Source organism: Orcinus orca, chromosome 3 (assembly GCF_937001465.1).
Source record: "Orcinus orca chromosome 3, mOrcOrc1.1, whole genome shotgun sequence".
NCBI lineage: Eukaryota > Metazoa > Chordata > Mammalia > Artiodactyla > Delphinidae > Orcinus > Orcinus orca.
Window position 1 is genome coordinate 62,076,523 of NC_064561.1, and position 22,323 is coordinate 62,098,845.

At 43.6% G+C, this 22,323-nt stretch overlaps 1 protein-coding gene and 1 long non-coding RNA gene across 8 annotated transcripts in view; both read left to right on the forward strand.

Annotated features, from left to right (window-relative positions):
* Positions 1-1,637, forward strand: part of LOC125964017 (uncharacterized) — a 39,586-nt gene extending 37,949 nt beyond the window's left edge. The window contains exon 3 of one of the 2 annotated variants that reach the window (XR_007476510.1): positions 1,606-1,637. This is a non-coding gene — a long non-coding RNA (uncharacterized LOC125964017). The remainder of the gene's footprint in view (positions 1-1,605) is intronic. The other variant, XR_007476511.1, reaches the window with a different exon arrangement.
* The window catches only part of PPP2R2B (protein phosphatase 2 regulatory subunit Bbeta), a 456,145-nt gene that overhangs the window by 157,756 nt on the left and 276,066 nt on the right, over positions 1-22,323 (forward strand). For 3 of the 6 annotated variants that reach the window (XM_049708047.1, XM_004280391.3, XM_049708050.1), the window contains one exon: positions 3,807-4,000. The exons of 2 other annotated variants lie outside the window; for them this stretch is intronic. In XM_049708047.1, the coding sequence (XP_049564004.1) occupies positions 3,807-4,000 (194 nt within the window). Of the gene's footprint in view, positions 1-3,089; positions 3,303-3,806; positions 4,001-22,323 lie in introns of those variants that run through there. One more of the 6 variants, XM_049708049.1, reaches the window with a different exon arrangement.

Genomic DNA, 22,323 nt, shown 5'->3' on the forward strand with positions numbered 1-22,323 from the left:
TATCCCAGTGGCTGACATGGTAGGTACTTAAATATTGGTTCCATAGTACTGGTGGTGATGATAGCAAATACTCAACAAGTGATTGCAGTATATTCTTTCCAAGTATTATCTCATTTAATCCTCATAATAACTCCATTAACTTTTTTTCTCCCTAATTTATAGATTAAAAAAAACATGGCTTAAGACATCTCGTAACTTGCTCAAGGACATAATAATAAGTGGCAGAAAATCAGCTTTGCTTGATATCAGAGTCTTGACACTTAACATTATGCGCTGGTCTGTTGATTTATAATGTATTTGTTGTATCCCTAAGAAAGCTCATATTACTAAAATCAGATGATAGAATTTCAGTTCTGTGAAGAAAGGGACTCTGTTTTGTTTTAACTGTATCCCAGCACCTACAATAACTCTTGTCATATATTAAGTGCTCAGTAAATATTTTTGGTTCATATGTATGCAGGAATGGGTAAGACAGTTATTTCAACAGGAATAGAGTTACAAGCTGGAAATTTACTGGCTTACAACACACTTTGTTGTTGGGTTTTGGGGGGCAAGAATTTAAATAAAGGTAGAGCTTTAAAACCTAAATATCACTGAACAAATTCAGTAATTTACTCATTCATCTACGAAATATTTATCTCCATTCAGTAAATATAATTGAGCATCTACTAAGTGCCAGACTCTTAATAGCAGAGATATAGTGGAATGGTTGACAATTATAAGTAAACCAATATTACAAAAGGCAAATGTTCCATGAAGAAGGAAAAAAAAAAGATGTTAAGACAAAATACCAGGAGCAGGGACTATGGGGCGGCCAGGGAATGCCTCAGTGAAGTAGGGACCGTTCAGCTGTGATGCTGAAGAATGCCAGGAACACGAGGAAGGGGCACGGGGAATGAATGGCATGTGCAAATGCCAAAAGCTTTTGGAAAGAACTTGACACATTGGAGGAACAGAAAGAAGGTCAGAGAGTCTTCTTAGAAATGGTCTGTGTAGTCCTCTTACAACTACAGGATTGCACAGGGCTTCCTTCACTCCCTGACCTCCTTTACCGCACATCGTTGTGTTAAGGAACAAAGCCAACAGCTGTATTTTTCTTGGTTTTGGTTGGAGGGGATGGTTCCCTCCTGCCCAGAGCAGAAAAGAGTGGTTCACAAAATAGAAACCTTGGAATCTACTTAATCTACTTAATGGAGAGCCATCTAATTTGCCTTCTCACAACTTATGTCTTAGGAAAATATTGCCTATACTGTTGAATAAAATACATGCAGGAAGAATTTTGTAGGAAACAGGAAAGGGAAAATTTAGTAAACCCAGAGGCTTGATCTCTGGAGGGGACATTTCTCCCATTGCTTACAGTGGAAAATTCCTCAAGCACAGCCTGGCTAACGAGACTGGGCCTTCCTGATTCATCTTGCAACTCTGTTCCAGTCTAGCCCACATTCTAGAAAGACATGGGTGAGAATATCCCAAATAGTACTCCAAGGTCTCCAGTGGCAACGTAAGGTCATTTCAACTCGAAGCAAGATGTCTTCTCACCGCTTTAAGATGAACTTAGCTTTCCTCCCCTTTCCCCTCCCCCCGCCTTATGCCTACCTGCAAGAGAAGCTGGACTATGTAACTACAGACGAGCTGACCTCTGGAGCCTTGGTGATGGATACAGCTCATCATGTGAAGAACCAGCCATGGCAACTGGAGCTGAAGTGGATTAAATCAATTTGCACCAGTCTTCATCTGTTCCTGGAATTTCATATGTGAATTTGGCACAAATAGTCAGACAAGTAGGAGAGACTTAACCAACAGATGAGAATAAAATGGAATCTACTGTAAGATGAATTTCCCCGCCCCAAATTATATCAAAGAATATTTCGCCTCTCTTCTCCCAGAGATATACGGTTGCTTTCTGGAGATGAGGACAATGCCATTTTCCACCTGGCAGAAGCATCTGTTCTTCATGGAAATCTGATGGCAATTCCCAACCTCAGTTAAGGACTTGTTTTCCCATTTTTTTTGACTTCAAATACTTTCTAAATTGTGTTAGCCGAAGCATTGTATGTATATAATTAACTCAAAGGTCCCTCTGGGCTCATCCAGCTAAACTGGTGAAGCTTAACTGAGCAAAACATTCGCTGATGTCTCTCCGGATGTCTCTCCCTGCAGTGACACCCACTGAAATGAATGCCTTCTGCAAGGGGAAATCGGGGACATTTCTTTTCCAAACTGGCTTTCTAGTGATTCGGGTTGCTTCAGAAATGATTGTAGTTGTTTCATAACAATAACGATCTCGTTTTCTTTCAAATATGGAACTTGCGATCTGCGATTCGGGAAAAATTGGGGTTGCGGTGGGATTCTGTATTTTCCTCCTAGTTGAAGTAGGAAGATAGGCCTCTTTCTGGTGTTCACTGGATCTTTGACATTCCCTCAGGGAAGCAGTGGCGCTCTGCTGGCACAGGGCTCCAAGGCGCAGGGCTCCACTGTACCTTTCACGTGGAGAGCAAATGTCAGCGGTTCCTGTAGTGCTGTGTCTTCACAAGCAGAACCCGCAGGGGGGCCTGGAGCTGTTTGTCCAAAACTAAGTGCAAAGGGCTAGGGAACGTGGACTTTTTCAGACTGACTATGTTGACAAGATTCATAGCTCAGCCCTCTTCCTCCCTCTGCCAGTGTAGACGCAGACGCCTACAGGTAGAAGAGGTTTTTGACTCTGTTCGAAAGGGAGAAGTCAGGTGTGATCCGCAGAAAAGTTCTGGCCCCAGCTCCCCGATCTATTCCTAGCGCAGAGAGGGCTTAAGCTAGGCTATGAGCATTCTCTCCTCTCTCTGTGAGGCTTCGACCCCCAGGCCTCGCCCTTGAACTTCATCCAGAGACCACATGCATTATGGAAGGGTGAGCAAAAGGGACCGGGATGTAGACTTCCTGCCTACCCAAGGGAACCTACTTCTCTTTGCGGTCCTGGAGCACAGGTGTCCGGAGAAAGGCAGCGAGCTAGGGACTCTGGGTGCTGGAGTAAACGCCGCCCTGAGCTGCGTGGCGCTAGGGGGAGGGAGGTTGGAAGAGCGCGTCTACGCTTTTCACGTCAACCTGCAAGCTAGCTGCTCGCTGCCCAGGTGCGGGTTCGCGGCTGCGTGCGCCCCACTGCAGCAGAGAGCAGCCGCAGCCTCGGCCTCGGCCACCACCGCTGCTGGGGAAGAGTCCTGGGGCTGCTGACGCGGTTGGGAGGAGCCTCGCCTTTAATGCACCAGCCGCCTCCAGCCTCCTCCTGCAGCAGCAGCGGCAGCTGCGAGTGCGCGCGTGTGGGTGTGAGGGTGAGTGCGCTGGCGCCGGCTGCAGCGCCCTGCCCGGCTCCCCGCCGGCTGCCGAGCCCCCGCCAGCTCGAGCCGCCCTCCCGTGGGACCAGCACCCTCATCTGGGCCGGGCCCGCCTGAATCCTGACCCTGCCATCTCGCCACTGCAGCTCGGGTCCAGAAAGGCACCATTTTGTCGCGGCTGCCCGCTCTCCCAGGGGGAGGAGGGATCTTTTTTGCATTTCGGAGCGGCTGCCAACGAAGGGAACCTGTTGGGCATCTCCCCAGCCCCGCTTGTGAGCGCCTCCGGGGCGGCGGGCGGGACCAGACCCCTCGGGGCACGGCGCATCTTGGCACCCGGAGGCAGCGGAGGCAGGCGCAGCATCCTCGCCGGGAATTGGAGCTGGAGTGAGCGCACCGCGGGAGGAGCCGCCGCAGCCTCGGAGATCCCGGGCGGAGGAGGTGACAGCTCCATTGCCGGGTTTTTATTTTTTTTCTCTCTCCGCCTCCCCGTCTCCTCCTCAGGCTCGGACCATGGTGCAGTCCCACTGGCTCCCCTGCCCCCCTCTCCTGTGAGACTGGCTGCGGGGAGGGATCATGGATACTTGTCTGCCGGCTTCTGGTTCCCACGCAAGTAAGCCTGCTGTCAATGGAGGAGGACATTGATACCCGCAAAATCAACAACAGTTTCCTGCGCGACCACAGCTATGCGACCGAAGGTAACGCCAGCCCCGCCGCATTCCGCCGCTGGGGAAGGGCGCAAGTTGCGGATCGCTGAGCTCCGCGGGCAGCCGGGCGAGTAGCGGCGGAGACTCCTGCGGGCCCCGGGGCTGGGGCGGGGGCTCGGCTCGCAGGGGCAGCTGCCGGTGCGCCCCACATCCATCCGGGCTCCGCGAGGCGAGCCGGGCGTTCAGCAGCAGGTGGACCCGGCGCCCACGGGAGTTAAAATGGCCCTCGGGGATGAGGTTTTTCAGGGTGGGGCTCCCGGCTGGAAAAATGACCCCCCAAAGACAGATGACCCCTTCCCCCAATATGTATGCAGGGTCGGGTTGAGGGGAGAAATAAGAAGGAAGGGGGCCCGAGAGGACCGTGGGTCCACCCCTCTCTGAGCGGAATGATGTGTCTCTCAGTGGCTGCAAGGGTGGGCATGGTTTCATTTCCTGCCCGTTCATCTCTCCGGCCGGGTTACCTGCTTAGACAATCAAAAGCCCAAAAGGCTCGTTGAAAAAGGACGAACCCCTCTCCCCTTGGAAGTGCATTAGCAAGATATAAAAAGGTAGCTGGGGAAACAGTGCTGGGGCGGCGAGCGAATGAGTGTGACACGTGGGGCGAGCAATGCGATCAGTGGGGCCTTTAAAAATCACCATTATGAATTCTGCAGCAGTAGTTTCTGCTGAATCAACAGCCAGCAGAAAGCAAGAGGGTTCAGTAAGCTGAGCTTTGCCAAGAGGTGAAATTGTCGTGTTTCTCTCTCTCTCTCTCTCTCTCCCCCCCGCCACCCCCCAGATTGTTCTGACATTAGCCTGAGTGAGGTGCAGGCAGGAAAGAAAAGTCAGCAGGTGGAATCTCATTTGCCTTTTGTGTGGGAATAGAGAGAGGAGGCTTTTTTTTGTTTGTTTCTAAATACCAAAACTTTTGCATTTTTGCTTTCATTTTGTACCTGTCAGCCTTTATCCTTCACCACTCCTATAAAGTGTTGCATTGTCACATTGTGATAGCCACATGAGAAAACATGTGTGAAAGTGCTTTAGGAAAATGTAGCAAGGCGTGTTAATTTAAGATTCTTCTTCTTATTCTTGGGTGCTAAAATTTCTGTAATATTTAATCAAATCAAGACCATTAGAGAAATGTGATGGGCGTGGTGGTAGTAAGAGTTCAAGTTGTGAAAGATAAAAAGACACACAATTTGGGGGTAAAGGTGGCATCTTCTCTAAACATCCCTGGAAGTTTTAGATAGAAAGAATGCCCAGCGCTATTGAAAATACATGCTTCGTTCATCATCATTATTAGAGAGCATCACACCTAATGCGTCCATGGCGCTAGACAGATCAAGCCGAGCTTTATGAGCTCTGGCCTTCAGGAGCTTAGAAGTGGCTTTTAAGGTGTTCAGCAGCCTGTCCCTGCCCCATACCAAGCACCATACTTGCTGATTCTTTTTACTTGCCTGGTGACAACGTGGTGGTAAGATGTTCTTTCCCATTCTTAGTGCTTTGTCACTGACTCACCAGGTAGAACACGATCAGCTCTGGGTCAGAGCATATCATCCAAAAGAGAAGTTGGCTTTCGGGTCTGTTGTCCTTGGGGGCGCACCTTGTTTTTTTTTTCTATTTGAGACAGCAAAGATAGAGGGCTGCCTTCATGTTTTCTTCTGTATTGCATTATGCCTCCAAGTGCAGGCAGAGGAAACTTACTGAGCTGGGAAGATGGGGAAATTGAGGCCATGTGCGTAGCACCGTCATCTGTAGAATGAAGAAGTGAGTTAAACACGGCATTCCTTATCGCTTTCAGGGCCCTAGATACTACCTAATCTTTGTTCCTATTTGATGACATTTTTGTAACCTCTGGTTCTGAATAAAATATCTGGGTTCGTATAGTCTGAAATGAGGCATGAGTTTATAGCAAAGAACTTTCTAAAATTTTTCCAAATCAGCCTCTTGGATTCCTCCCCCCACCCCCCAACTGCCACCACATTGAAAATTTAAACAAACCTTTATTTCACAGTATGCTTCCAGGTTTCTTTACCTGATCTTAGTGAAGGTCTGGGAAGAAAAAAAAAAAAAATTGGAACTTAGACAATGTAGATTGCCTTTTTACATGCAATCCCTAATTGCATTTTAGGAAACATTGACCTGGCCAGAGGGGGAAGTGTCCTTCTGATGATGATGAATTACCTTCAAAGTGCTAGTACACCTTGAAGGAACCCCACTAGATCAAAATATTCTTTGTTAAAATCGTCTTCATTGGGGGCTTGCCACAAAGTTCTCTTCCCTTTATTAACTTAAACTCACCTTCTGGAGAATTAATTTCTAGGTCCTTCTATAGACTTTGCTTTTCTTTTTGCCTCCTTTGATATTTCTGCATTTTCCTCCCTTGCCCAGATATGGCAGGGTTTTTTTGCCAAATCTCCTTCGCATGTATCTCTGAATTTTTCTTCCCTCTGCTCGGATCATTCCACACTGCAGTATTCTATTTAAAGCTGAAAGGTTTTTGCTGTGTAGTTAGTGTGAAGGACTCCAAGCTCAATTTGCATTGTAAGTGGTATCTGCAGGCAAGTTCATCCGGGTAAGAGCAATGCAGATGCTAAAGGACACTTTTTCCCAAGCTCCTCCCTCTCTCTCTCTCAGTTGGGAAAAGAACGCATGATGTGCATTTATTAAAAACATTTCTTATAACTTTTCTTTTATTCTGAGTATTAAGTTACCACCCTCCCCTACGTTTTCCTATCTTTTCCTCCCTTTCTTAAAGTTACTATCTTTGAGCATCTTCTCTTTTCCAAGCCCTGTACTGAGGTTTCTGTAAGTAGCATTTTAATATGTCCATCCCCTGCTAAGTGGATCTTGTTATTTCCATTTGCAAATAAGGAAACTGAGCAACTGAGGCCCAGGGATGATACTAATTTGTCAAGGTCACACAGTCGGGGGAAAAGCTTGTCTTCAAACTCAAGACTGGCTGACATGCTCTTCTACTAGGAAATTCTGCACTGCTTCATTTTTCTTTAACTATTAGTTCCTGTTATGGGGAAGATCACAATGGTTTATCTTTGTGTGTAAACGGTGTTCCCATCTGAGGAAACATTCTTTGCAGGGATCAAAGTGTGTGTTTGGGTTTAATACCTGAGGAAAAGCATCGGTAGGGCTGGCTTTCTATATTTTTAGACTTGTTAGAACCAACTAAAACCCCCTCTCCATTAGAGCAGTCTGAGAGTTTTCTAGATTAATCTTTCTACCCTCATATGGGGCACAGTCAGAATAAATATTCTACGTAGGTGGACTTTACAGGAATGGCAATCTGGTTAGAAGAGGAAGTCGGAGAACTTATTGTTTAAAAATAACTATTCTGTTCTCAGTTTCCTTAGCTTTAAAATGGGATTAACATTAGAACCTATGCCACAGGCAAAAAGAATATCTAATGCAGGAAAAGCACTCAACACAGTGCCTGATACAAAGCCAGTCCTCGATCAATGCCCTCAATACATTATAGCCGTTGTTAGTATTACTTAAACTGCATTTGCATGGCAAGCACCCTGGTTTTCCTCGGATTGTTGTTGATTTGGGATGATCTTGAGGGAAGGGCTAGTGGAAATGGGAGAGAAGTCCCTGAGACCCGCCACAGTCTCTTTCTTGACTCAGCCACTAGCCACAGATCTTGCCACTTGGCAATCTGCCTTAATGTACTTGCTGGTTATATTCTGGTAGTGAGTAAGTTCCATCTTCTCTTAGAGGCCTTAAAAAACCCATACTGCTTGTACATATTAAAAGAAGAACAAATTCACTGGGTCCATGTATTGTTATTATATTAATATGATATTATTATTATGTAACTGTTGATTCCTTCTGCCTTTAATTCCTTCAACAACTATTAACTAACTTTCTGTGGGGGTGATCCTGCATGCTCCGGTACAGACATTGTGTCTGTTCTCATGGAGCTTTTGGGCTGGTGGAGAAAGTAGACATTGAACTAATGATTTTGCAAAAAAAAATACCTAGCTACCAACTGTGACAAGCGATATTCAGGAAAAGCACAAGACGCCTTGAGATTATGTGTAAGGCAGAAAGGCGAATCTAATTTAGACTGGGGGTTCAGTGACTGCCTCTCAGACAGAGTTGAAGCTGAAAACCAAAGGATGAGTCAGGAATTAACAAGAACTGAAGACATTTCAGGTAGAAGGGGCAATAGGTCCAAAGCACAGAGATATAAAATAGTCTGACAGATTCAAAGAATGAGAAGATGCCTAGGGTTGAGTGTAGGGAACAACAAGAAGAGTGACAAAAATGAGACTGGAGCCTACAGATTACTTTGGAATGGACCAAAACCAAGAAAAATTAATACTAGGAGAGAAGGATGGATAAATGGATAGATAGATGATAAAGCAAGTATAAAATGTTAATGGTAGAATCCAGGTGGTCGGTCAATGTATATTCACTGTAATTTTTTTTTCAACTTGACTATTTGTTTGAAAATGTTTGTAATAAAATGTTACAAAAAAGAAACTGGAGAGTATTTAGGGACCGGATCATGTTGGGCGTTGTTGGCCTTAAGGAGTTTGGACCTTATCCAAAGATGGATCGAAAGCCATTAAAGGATTTTGATCGGGGAGAAATATGATCAGGTTTGTTTTTTCAAAACTCAGGCTGGTTGCTATGTAGGGTGGGGTCAGAGGGCTGGGTAGGAAGTGAATAGGGGTGAAAGTAGGGGGATAGTTAGGCCACGGCTGTCCCCTAGGATGGTGGCAGCGATAGAGGTGGAGAGAATTTGATGGATTCGAGATACATTGTAGGAGAAGAATGGATAGGGCTGAGTTGGTGTGACAAACTGGGTGGAGATGGAGAAGTAGATGGAGATGGTGTCAAGGATGACCTCCCAGGATTTTGCCATGAGAATGGATGCATAGTGGGGCTTTCCACTGAAACTGGAGTCATCTGGCCTCACGGTGAGACTCTCAAGTAAGCAGTTGATATCTGGGACTGAAGCTCAGAAGAAAGATCTGGACTAGATTAAAATTTGGGGTGTCACGGGTGTATTAAAGGTACTTAAAAGCATGTGAATAGATGAGATGCCTAGGAGAAGAGCACTGCAGGGCAGAATTTGAGCCAGTGAGTGAAAAATTACAAGGAAACTGATCTTGGCTCCGTATAAAGAAATTGTACCAGGACAGAATACCTTGGTGTAAGCATAATTAACCGCACACTTAAATTATACCAGTAATGCTATATGACCATTTTTGAGCAATGTGATAGAGTAAGAAGAGGCCAGTCTTGGGTGAGTTGAGTTCATAGGGTCTCCAAACTTGAGATCTGTGTGATCTGTGAAAGGTTACAGCTTCTTAGGGGCATGAGAATAAAAGAAAGTGAAATTCCCTGCTTCCTCCCCTCCCCCCATCCATCCCACACTTGCTCAAGAAAGAGGGAAGCTATGATGAGTAAAACTAGGAAGGTACATGAAAATGACTTTTGATATGAAGGTGCTGGAAAGGCGTCAGAAAAATAAAAGGACGTAGTGTCATGATGGAGAGCTGCCCTGTAGTTCCTTAAGTTGCTTTGGTATTTTTATGCAAATGCAAGATCAGAATAGGATTTCCAATGCATATGGATGACTGTTTGAGTTCTCTGCTAGTCTCAGAAAAATCTGAAATGGAAGGTGGGAAGAAGCAGCCTTATACTATTATAAATGACCTTTCCGGGGATAGGAAATGTTCCACTACTAAGCATAATAACCAGAGTGCATTGAAAATCACTAGCAAGTATTCATTATTAGCATCCAGGTCCCCAGGGGCCATCCCAAGCCCTTTATGAGGGCTGGTCAGAAACGTACCAATGAACCTGGGGTGAATAATATTAGGCCAGTCCTGTCAAAATATTGGTAGGCTCAATGAAAAGAGCACAGCTGCAGACTGACATTCCTAGATTCTAGCATTTGCATTTACGAAGAAACTAAGGGCCCAATTTAGATGCTTAGATGAGGGAGGAGAACTAAGGTTTCTTGAGTACTGTCTGTATCCCAGGCATTTTCCTAGGTGTTTCTCATGTGTTGACTCCTTTAATCTCCTTCAACAGCTCTGAGGGAACGGTTGCGTTAGATGCATTTTTCAGAATAAGAAATTGCAAGGTTTGGAGAAGCAAAGAAACTTGTATAAGGTCACATACTTGTAAGTGGCAGACCCAGATTGGAACCAATGACTGCCTGGATTCTAGGCAAGTGTTCTTTGCCCACTCCTGCTGCTGCTTGTCTGGATTTTAGAGGGAAAAAAATTCAGGTTGTGTTCAACGCTCCGCATACATCCCCATGGTGCCCGTTCAGTGCTACTCAGTTCACCCGGTTCATCTCATCCCAGTAAGATAGTGTACAAGTCTAGGCTTTCCTCTTTTTCCCACAGGGAGGGAGCTGAATTCCCCCGGTTGGGGCCGGAATCCTTAGCTGACTTAATCCTGTAGATTTATTCTACTCTATCTATAATAAGAAAAGAAGGAAAATATTTACGGAATTGAACAGTCAAAGTATAAAAATTAGCTGGGTTTTTATAGCCTTCTCCATGTCCCTCACCCCCAGCCTGGGACACTCACAATGAAGTTCCCACTGGGCCATCCAGGCACCCATTCTCCAGAGTTGATGGCAACTCATATAGTTGTCTGGAGCAGAGCAAAAGGAATGGGCCAGAGGCAGCTGGATGATGGCTGCTGTCCTTTTGCCTCAGGGGTGGTGTCTGAGAACTCATTTTGGCCAGAGCAACTCTCCAGTAGTGCTCTACCCATCTCCCATTAAAATGATATTTGCTTTCATCTCCAAACTTCATTCTTACCACCAAATTTCCTTCTGTTGCCTTTCCAATAGAACGCTAGAGTGAGGCTGAAAATCAGCTCTGACCTGACAAACCAGTTCTGACATAATTATCCCATTGGAAGCACAGATTCTTCTTACAAGACCACTAGGAGTTTTGTCGTAAATCCAGGAATCCTTGGTATCTTATGCTCCAAGTTCACTATGGGAATAGTGGGAAGTGGTCATAATAGGATATGTATTTGTGAAATCCATGGACAACTAATTAGTATTAATGGTTTTTTTGGAGAAAGGATCATTGTGGGTAATGGAAAAGGATGGCCACGTAGAGGGGTAAGTCAGACTGTCAGTTCTGTTCTTTCGCGGAAAGAGACCTGATTGATTCCAGCAATGAAAAGAAATGAAGGGGCAAGAAGATGCATGGAGTCTAAGGGTCTGGAGGGGCCTCGACAGGCAGGATTTTAACGTGAGAAAGATGAGGTCTACCAGAAGGAGTGTGCCAAAGAGTACCTTACCTATGAGACGATGTATTCTAGGCGTACTGGGCTTGACGCTGGGCGGCTGACAGCCTCCTCCATCATGCGTGGCTGATTTCACTGCTTGAATCCATTAAGTAATGAACCCGAAGTAGTCGCAGAATGGCAGGCCATCTCCTCCACTTAATGCAGGGGGCTCAGCTCTGTGACCCTCAACAGACGCACAAGGGTGCTGAGTGTGGAAAAGCTGTAAATGGCCCTAATGGGAGATATTGCAGCGAGAGGCTGAGCACTCCCAGGTGGTCTGAAAGGCAAAACCTGGATCCCTAAGTACAAAATATCACCAGGAAGCATTTTACCAAAGAGGAGAGCTGAACAAGAAACTTGAGAGTAGCGTCGCTCATGTGACTTTGCAGAGGTAAGTTGGGGCCAGGGACACCCAGATTAGGAGGTCTGTTGATTCACAGCTGCTGTACTGTTGTCATTCATGGTTCTCTCTGCCTTTATGTCTATTTATAAGGCAAATAATGCATAAATGCCTTCTTACTTGAAGAGCTTCAAGCATTATGGAAGTAGGTAAAGCAAAGCATGAATCACTTCCATCCCCAAACCAATCCCACTTCTTTGCCCAGAGTTACCATTGTCAATAGTTGGTGGGCTTCCTTATAGACACCTTTCTATACATTTCCATACATTTAAATATACATGTACAGATACACATTAGGGGAGGGATTGTTTGTATAACTGAATGCATACTACTTGATTTACTTGCGCTTTGTTTTCTCACCCATTCAATGACATATCTGAAAGACCCTTTTGTGTCAGTTCACCTACGTCTGCCTTGTTCTTTTTAATGGCTGCATAGTGCCCCGTGGTATGACTGTACTGCAGTGTATTTAGCAGTTCCCTTGTGGCTGGATGGGAAATTGTTTCCGGCTTTTTAGATTACATAAGATGCTGCAGTGATTATGCATATACATATGTTTTTGTTCAAACATTCTCCTTTAAAGCCGAGATACCGGTTCTCATTTCTTAGCAAAATGGCAAGACGGAATCTCTGGTCCTTCATTTATTCTCTAAGTAACCTTAGATAAGTCATTTAACTTCATGAACTTGAACTTCCCAATGTAAGAAATACCTGGCATGCCTATGTATATGTGCACAGTACCGTGTATTCTAAAACCACCGTGGATTTGAATGTTAATACAGAATAATGTTGATTACTAGCAGTTGTGGAGGGCTTGCTATGTGCCATGAACCAACTTTGGGCTTTAAAGTATCTTTCTCGTTGATACTGTCCTTATACCCCTTTAAGTGAAAAGTTGAAGCAGAATGAGATTACTTGTTCAAGGTCACCCAGCTGTGGGTGGCAGAACAGAAGTCACTTCCAGATCTGTCCATGTAGTATATAGACACGCCTGCTTAAAAAAAAAAAAAAAAAGAAGTCATGATGTTGATGCAGAGGAAAGATTCTTCATTCTAAAGAAATTCTCCTTTGAGTCAATACCAATACACAGGGTCTAATTTTTATCAAGAATTTGAAGATGAACAGGGGAAAATTGGAAGGCAATGCAGTCTTTATTGTAATCAGTGGTTTGGAATGCACTTGAGAAGACCTGGGTGTTATTCCCAGTCCTGCCACCATAATTAGTCACTTTTACTCTCTGGGCATTGATTTCCTAATCTACTAAAATGAGGTTGAAGATGGGGGAGGGGAGGCAAGCTCTCTATAGATTTTCCTGGCTCTAAGTTTCTGTGATGCACTGTGTCTGTATTTGTGATCATCTAGGTTTGTTTTGTGTGTTCTGACGTTGTAGTCGGGGGTGAACTTGTGGGACACAGATGTAGGCTTTAAATGGCCCCAGAACTCCAGGTCTGGCTGTATGTACTGATGGGTCAGATCATCTTTCTGGCAAGAAGGCTCTGGAGCAGCCAAGAGGTGGAGCCAGAAAGGGAAGCGTCTCTGCCTGAAGCTGCTGCAGACGGAGGAGCCAGTCTGTCTGGGCGGCCCATGACTTTGAGAGGAGCCATTTGGCAAAGTTGCTGGCAAGAGCTGCCTTGCAGCATGAATTCTGGAGACTGTCCTGGGCTGGAGTGAATCAGGGATGCAGCAAAGGTGGCTGGTGGAACAAATAACCATCTGGTGAGCAGGGCACTGCTCAACTTGCCGCACCGACAGGAAAGAGCGAGTGCCAATTGGTGAGGCTGAGCCTTCAGTGACATGATCTGACAGGCACAATAGACTGTCTCCCCTGCTGTTGTGTGCTCCATGGAGGGGGCTGTAAATCCCACACGAACCTTTTTCTTTTAGAAATCAGGAAGCTCCAGTTCCTTCTACTATTATAAATTAGGAAATAAAATTCACCAACTCCAGCAAAATTGATTTTTGGATTTCTTGCCAGCTTGCTGTGGTGGTGGTGCTGGGGAGTGTGGTGAAATAGAAGTTCTTGCTCTCAAGCATCTTTCCATCCATTTGGGCAGATGATGCTCTGACCTTCTCAAAACGTACTCAATCATATAAGCCAGACTGTGTGAGTCTGTGCTGCGTTTGCCTCTCTGTTATCCCTGGGGGGCTGAGATGGTGGAATCAGAGCCTGCCTGGCTCAAGACGCCCCCCTCCAGCAGTACTAGTTCCGAGGCCTTGGACCAGTCACACCATCTCTCTGATTATTTTTTTACCTATAAAATATGGCAGTGGCCGAGGCAACATGCCCCTGGCTAACATGTTATTGTTTATACGTGAGCATTTAATAAATACAGAAGAATCCCTCTCACTCCATGCAGTTGGGACCAATAGTGGATGATAAGTTGGAATAGTTAAGGCAGAGAATCATAACTATGATACCCCTATTTTATTTTTTTTAATTGAAGTATAGTTGATTTACAATGTTGTGTTAGTTTCAGGTGTACAGAAAAGTGATTCAGAGATATGTATATATTGTTTTTCAGCTTCTTTTCCCTTCTAGGTTATTACTAAATGTTGAGTGTAGCTCCTGATACACCTATGTTAAACAGCATTGCCTAATTTTGATGAAGAACCTGTTGAAGAATCAAAGCTTAGTCTCTGAGTATGGAACTGCTGATCGGGACTTACATTTTTCTTGCGCAAACCACACCCAAAATGACAAAGACCATGTCTGAGATTGGTTTCCTTGAGGTTGAGTGAGAGTGTAGATTGGTTAAGTAGAACCAATCTTCACTACTGATCCTTCTAGATTTTTATGATCGTCCCCCATCTTTTCTCTCTCCCACATTTAATTGACAATTCTTGATCGTTTTTTGAAAGCATTAAACTTAGTTTTCATATCAAACAATCATTCTCTGCCTTTTCACACCATTCTTTTCATCACCTTCCATGATATTTAATTAAATGACAAGTATACGGGCATCAAGAGATTTGGGAGCGGACACAACTGACTCTCAGTAGATGAGCAGCTCAACCAAAAGAAACAGAAGTGAGCCGGTGGACCAGAGATGACCTTAATAAATTAGCTGTGAATGTAGAGCAGGCTAGAGACCCATTTTACAGAGGGAATTGAAGGCATATTTTCATCCAATGAGTCAACTTCCTGGAGGTCTGTTAAAAGAGATTCTGTTGTAATTATGATACGGAGGAAGAGCCATCGTATACTGAGTACTGAGTGTACCAGGAATTGAGTTAAGGACTCTATATACACTATATATCAGCGGTCGCCAACCTTTTTGGCACCAGTGACCGGTTCCGTGGAAGACAGTTTTTCCACGGGGGTGGGGGGATGGGTCAGGTGGTAACGTGAGCAATGGGGAGCGGCAGATGTAGCTGCGCTCGCTCTCCCGCTCGCCTGCCTCCTGCTGGTGCCTCCCGGCTCCTAACGGGCTGAGGACCGGTACCGGTCTGGGGGTTGGGGACCCCTGCTATATATGATGTACTATATATTACGTGTATATGTATTGTGTACTGCATTGGTGTGTATATATATGATAATAGGTACGTGCATCCACGTGTGTGTGTGTACATCATAAAATCCTCATAGCAATCCTCAGCTGTATTTACAATTAAGGCTGAATTAGGTGAGACTTTTTAGGTCTTAGTCACCGTTGTCTATTATCCATCTCCTAGTCCAATATCTGGTAAATAGCGCTTATTACACGTTTATTAAGGAAATGAGGGAATGTATGACAAAACTGAGGCTTAGAGAAGTTGTGTCATCTGCCCAGCATCAGTCAGCAGACTCGGGACTTGAATGCATGTACGTCTGACACAGAAATGTATGTTCTTAAGAATGGATTTAGGACGTGGATGGATCTAGAGACTGTCATACAGGGTGAAGTAAGTCAGAAAGAGAAAAACAAATATTGTATATTAACGCATATATGTGGAACCTAGAAAAATGGTACAGATGAACCGCTTTGCAGGGCAGAAAGAGAGACACAGATGTAGAGAACAAGTGTGTGGACACCAAGGGGGGAAAGTGGCAGGGTGTGGGGGTGAGGGTGGGATGAACTGGAAGATTGGGATTGACATACATACACTAATATGTATAAAATGGATGACTAATCAGAACCTGCTATATAAAAAATAAATAAAATAAAATTCCAAAAAACCCGGATTTAGGTATATTACAATAATTTCTTTTTTACAAAGCTCTTGGAGATATACTTTGGATCCCACATTGCCCTAAGAATAACCTGATGGGATAAAAATCTGGTGTCATCTCCGCTTTTCACAAGTACGTAGATGCTCTAGAACAGGGTCTGTAAATTGTCCTGTAAAGGGCCAGATAGTAAATATTTTCATCTTTCCTGACCATACAGTCTATGTCCCACCTACTCAACTCTGCCATTGTAGCGTGTGGGCATGGCTGTATTCTAGCAAAACTCTATTTGCAAAATCAGGTGGTGGCCCATGGACCATCGTTTGCTGACCCCTATTCAAAAAAAGTGTTTGGTACCCAATAATGTTCAAAAAATGTTGATCTTCCAAGTGAGTGATTTTGGTAAGTGCTAGAGGGATGCTTACCTGAACAGGAATGGCTCAGTGGGGAAGGTGGGGTCTTCGTGGGATTCTGACAGGTGGAGCTGAGCAGCACAGGCATTCCTAATGGAGAGTGGAGTCTTGTGTGATCTTAGGAGGCAAAAGTAAGCAAGGAAAATGGTGTATTATTGAGCAAATGGGCTGGAGACTAGAGACATAGCCGACTGTTTGATGCCCATTAGAACCCTCGTATACCACCACACATCTTCCAGGTAGTGTCCCCACAGCTGCTCACTCAGTGGTTACTTTAAAAATGTTTGTTATATACTAGGCATCACGCTAAAAAAAACCCCCAGATATGCAATTAAAAAAAAAAAACAGACACATATTCTACTGTCATAGAGCTTGCATTCTACTGGAAAGATACACATTAAACACAAACATAAGAACATGAATATAAATCTTGGTAAATGCTACATAGGAAAAGAATAGAGGCTGTGAGAGAACAAAATATATGCTCACTGATGAAAATCGGGACTGTAAAGAAAAGTGTAAAACAGAAAGTCGAATTTAGCTCTGAACATAATCATTACAAACATTTCTTGATGTATTTTCTTCCAGGCTGCTGTGTGTGTGTGTGTGTGTGTGTGTGTGTGTGTGTGTGTGTGTGAGAGAGAGAGAGAGAGAGAGAGAGAGAGAGAGAGATGGATGAATAAGGAATTATATGAAAAATATTATCATACCTATGTTTGTTTCGGTCCCAAACACAATACTATGAGCATTCTTCTGTAACATCCTATAGTTAAACCATAATTTTACCAATCACTCAATGCTGGAAGTTTGGATTATTTCCAGGATTTTGATGTAGTATTTGTGTGATAAATGATTGCAGGCATCTAAATCATCTCTCAGGTTACTTTCTTAGAACAAGTGTCTAAAGTCAAGATTACCGGGTTAAATGGTACAAACAATTAAGTTTCTAGAGAAGATCAATAAATTGCGTTCTAAAAAGTGGTACCAGTGAGTGCCTTTGTAATTGCTATGGCTCTTTCCTACTTTTGTTTGGTCCGTGTTTTGCCTCTACTTCACGTTGTCACTCGTTTTCAGTGTGTTTAAGTTCATCCTAGAGAATGTACGTGGGGTGAAAATCAGAAAAAAAAAGTCATGAAGATATAATTAATGAGCTTTCATTTGATCCCGTTGCCCTTGTCCCTCCCCAAAGCCCCGGGTCCTCTTACCCTTCCTAGTGGGAAAACAAGCTCAGTGCTCAGCCTCCGCTATTAAATACATGGGTAAGTAGCTTGCTCTCTGGGATTTAGTTGCCCACCTACGTTAAATAAAATGACTTTCCTGGTTCCCAGGCATCAGTTGTAGATAAGTATATGGAACCTGGTGACCCAGAAATGTTAATTTTCTTCAAACTGGTGAGTAGGTAATTTCAAAGAACGATTGACCCAATATGACAACCAGTATGGTTGTTTAATGAGCTAGCCTCTTGTGGGGCTCAAATCTGACGTTTCTGAAAGCTATGTTAACCTTTTCTTGTTATTACTGTATGTGGTTGAATGCAGTTTGAACCTAGATAAATCTGAGAAAACGAGACTCTATCGTTGGCTCAAGATTTCCAGACATCTCTAATTTCCCTCCAAAACTTGAGAGCATGATTTGATGGAAATGAAAAGTAAAAATCTTATAAACTACCACTGGGATTACATTTTTAATGAGTGATTTTTAGTCCAACAACCGTCAAACAACGCAGAGGTTAATTAGGTATAATTTATAGTCAGCCCTCTACACTCCCAGTTCTTCTGTATCCATGGATTCAACAAACCATGGACTGTGTGGTACTCAAGTATTTACTATTTTAAAAAATATCCGTGTTTAAGTGGACCCGTGTAGTTCAAACCCATGTTGTTCCAGAGTCAGCTGTATGTTGGCTGTCTGTATTTCATCAGTCTTTGGGGATTATTGTTGGGAGTCCGTCTGAAGTCTCAGTTCATTTGGCTTGAATACTTGGGGCACTTTTCTCCCTCTAAACTATCTGGAGGTATTGTAGTAAGAAGACCACATTCTTTGACTTTTTTTGTTTAAACTTTTATGAAGTATTAAAAAATGATACACAGTTTGTGACCTAAGCGTTCAGTAGATAAAATTTAAAAGATGCGTGGCTGGCTGGCTGGCTGGCTGGCTGGCTGGCTGGGTGGATGGATGGATGGATGGATGGACAGTTCAATGGATAAAGATTTGTGTGGTTAGTAGGTGATCCAGTTGCTTCCTCAGAGTTCTAAAAGTATTAAAACAGCTTCTATAAACGTTGTTTCAACAATGATTTGAGATGGTGATGTTAAAATCTACCTCTCATCTCCTTTCTCTGCTGTCTGGGAGGCCAGGGCAGGCGGGATGGAGTGAAAGAGTATTGATGAGGGCAGCACAGATGCATGGGGATAGGCTTCCAGGAATTCATCAGTGGTTCTAGTTTAAAAGGAAAAGATATGACAGAGGGGAGAAGAGCTGCCCTGGGACCCTGAGCTTAACAGGAGAGACTGGGACAGCTCAGTGCCTCCAATTGATGTCTCTCGCAATGATTAATATTTAACATCCCACTCCAGGTCTGTAGGATTAGCCTGGGTGAAATTAACATACTATGCTTTGGAAGTCAGAACTCTCTGGTTACTTCATAGGACGTAGGAGGAAAGAGTTGGGTGCAGTTCCGTTTGTGAACAAGGTGTATTTCCTTATGGCTTCTCTGACCCCTCACAGCGTCAGAGATCAAAAACCTGCTAAGGTCTCCCCAGGACCTGAAGAACTGTGCACTGTGGTGAAAAATGCAAAAGGAGTCTGATTACCATATTGTACTTCTGCTGCCAACATGCTTACTCAGTCCCTAAGCTTTCTCAGCACAATTTGAGATGGAAATTTTCCGATCAGAATTTTTCCTATAAGTCTAAGAAACTTGGATTTGAGCCCATTGTGCAGGCCAGGTCTTTTCTTTTTCCAGTTACTTGACAAGCAGGTTGCCTTTGAGTCACTCATATATGGATGGCCTTAATCTAGACGTTGGCACATGCTGAAGAGGCAAAACACATTTTCCGCCTTTTGTTTGACCCTTTAAGAAGATTAGTCTGTTCACGATTTTCTCCTGTGCTTATAAGCCTTACTGTTTACTGCCTGTCCCTTTGTTTACCTGAGTCTCTCCCAACAGATCTTCAAACCAGGCAGGCTGGCTTGTGCAGGGTCCTCACTACCCCAGGCCATTCCTGCTTCCCTGCTCCTATAAGTACCCTTTCCCCTTCCCTGGTACCTATGTGACCTGCCTCCAATCCAGATTTTCCCATGACATTTTCCTTGAATTCCTTGAATTATTTAATCATAACAACAGTCCTGTGATGTATAGGTCTCATTCCCATTTCATGAATGAGAAACCTGAGGTCCAAGGTCAGACAGCCTGCCAGAAAGAGGCAGACCGAATGTTGTCTCCCCAACTGGAAAGAAATTCCCAGATCGCAGTCATCATATCTTTACCCCTTTAGTTTATCCTACAGAGGACAGTGTAGTGCTTGGTGTACAGGTGCTTAGTAAATGGTTTTTAAACTGGATTTGAGTTTGAGAGTAAATTGATTATGTCTCTGTAGTTACGACAGCAGCCAGTTACATATTCTTTACGTGGGAGTTTGAACTTGGGGCTCCCTCTTCACATATTGAAGCCAGGTTCTCCTATGCCCACTAGGGTTTAAAGCTACAAGGGTGCTGTCAAAAGATGTGTTTTTTGCAATCACTTGGAAATCATACCAGCTAATTAAGAGCATGACCCATTATTTATTCGTTCATCCGTTCATTTGTTTACGTGTTTGTTTTTTACTCTTTAACCATTCAGCAAGTATTGATTAAGCAATTGAAACCTTAGTCATGCCATATGAGTTGGTATATGATAGCATCCAAATGAAAAAAGTATATAAAGGGTTATTAACATTGGTTATGGGGGGGTGAGGGGAGAAGTAAGCAAAAAAAGGACAATTCAAAATATTAAAGTTCACCACATCCATGATCTATATAGTATGATTCCTCCTGTATGTGTGAATTGTGAGAATTCAACAAACAGAATGGTTATCAAAATATTAATGATGGTTATCTCAGGCTGATGGAACTTTTAGTAATTTTTACTATTTATCTTTATATTTTCTAATGTATGACAGTTTTCAATAAGTATTATGCATTGTTTACATACTAAAAATTATAAAGCTGTTATTGGGGTGAAAAATAATTCATGGAGTGTCTATTACGTGCGAAGAACAGGCCACTGGATATCAATGTAAATATTCACCTGAGTTCTTCTCTTTACTTTGAAGTCACATTAATAATTCTTCAAATGAAAATCAGTTGGAACCCTGGAAAAGCAGTGAAAAGTGGACACTAGTAATTGTCACATTCTGTAACAAGAATTCCATTCAAGTTCTCGTACCTGTAGGTCTGGGTGAAAGGGCTTTGGCAATGAGCTTGGCCCTTAGGTTCAGAGCCCCTTTGGTCCCGTCTCTTGGCTTAAACAATAAGGGTAAGATGACACCTCTGAGTTCAACCAATCACTCCGTAATGGGGCGGGGGAAGGGTCTGGATGAGTCAGTTAAAATCAATTGCAGTGATGGAAAAGCCATCTTAAGAATAAACGTCCTAGAGCCCGTGGGCCAGCACCAGCCCCTCTGCACGTGAAGGATCTCACAGTCTGGACTTATTGACACAGAAGGTGGTGTTAATTACCCTGAAGGAATTTCTGGCATGTTTTGCCAAAGCCAGTCTTAAAGTGTTTAATCGGTGGTTTAGTGACGACCAGACCCACTGGAGAGGCCTGCACTCGGGGGGACAGCTGGTTCAACGTGTCGTGTATTGCAGAGTGGCTGTTAGTAACAGAGCATAGGTATGTTTTATCAGAGAAGCAGAAGCAGGAAAATGAGATGATCTTGGCTTTGAAAAGTTTGGCATGTCTTATGTCTGAGAAACCTTGGCTTCCTTCCCAGTCATTGACCATGATCTAAGCATCCTCTGTAACCTGTTTTGGGTATACTGAAGGTAAACTTTGGTAAGATGATCCAACGCCAGAGTTTGAGGACTAATCAAGCAATCAGCTTTATAGCTTTACAACCAGTGACTTGAAAAAAATGAATTTCCTTTCCAAATACAGGCACAGGGAGAATTTAGACTTTTACCTGTTCGTGTTGGCCACAGAATATTTTAAGAAAAGAGGTATAATAGGAAAAGCAGGATGATGGTGTCACATCACAAGGCCATGTTAATCTATCAGATAACTTAAGGGGGAACCATAGTCCAAGATAAATGAAAGGGCACCAGAGAAATTGTTTACTTGATTTTTTTATACAGCAGGTTCTTATTAGTTACCTATTTTATACATATTAGTGTATATATGTCAATCCCAATGTTTACTTGATGTTTATCTCTTTGCTCTTGAACCTTTTGGTTGAATCCTCTCAGTGAGATGTAAAAACAATCAATAGAATACTATCTTTTATTCATCTCTCCAGATTTAACTCCAGATGGAGTTTCTTTTTTTCTCCCAGCATTCCTGTCTCCTGTCACTGCTGTCCCAAGCAATCTACATATAGGCTAATTTCTGCTCTGGTGTAGACATGTGAGGGTGAATAACTTGGCACCTTGAAACCTCAATAGGAATCTAAAGGTGTCTTTGGCAAAATATAACGAGCCCCCATTTGCTGAGCCTCGGAGAGTGTCTCTGTCACGTTTAGTGACATAATGGTTTGCCGATAATCCTTTTTGCTTGCATGGAAAGGCTTCTCAGCTTATTTCATAGGAACATTCACTGACCTAGGGATTTGCAAAGGTTATAGAGAAGCAAGGTCATTGGAAATGAATCCCTCTTAACCGTCAAAACAACTGAGCAAGTAGTTCCGTGGGTGTTCTTGCTACAGCTGCTAATTATCAGTTTTAAACAGTCCTCTCCCTCTTACCTTTCAAATTAGTCTGTCAGTAAACCAACGTCTTAGCTGACCAGGTTGATACACTGGCCGCCAAATTTTAGGCGAGGAAGGAGTTACATAAAATAATAATCCCATCTCATACTTCTGACAGGGTTTTGTATTTCTGCAAAGTA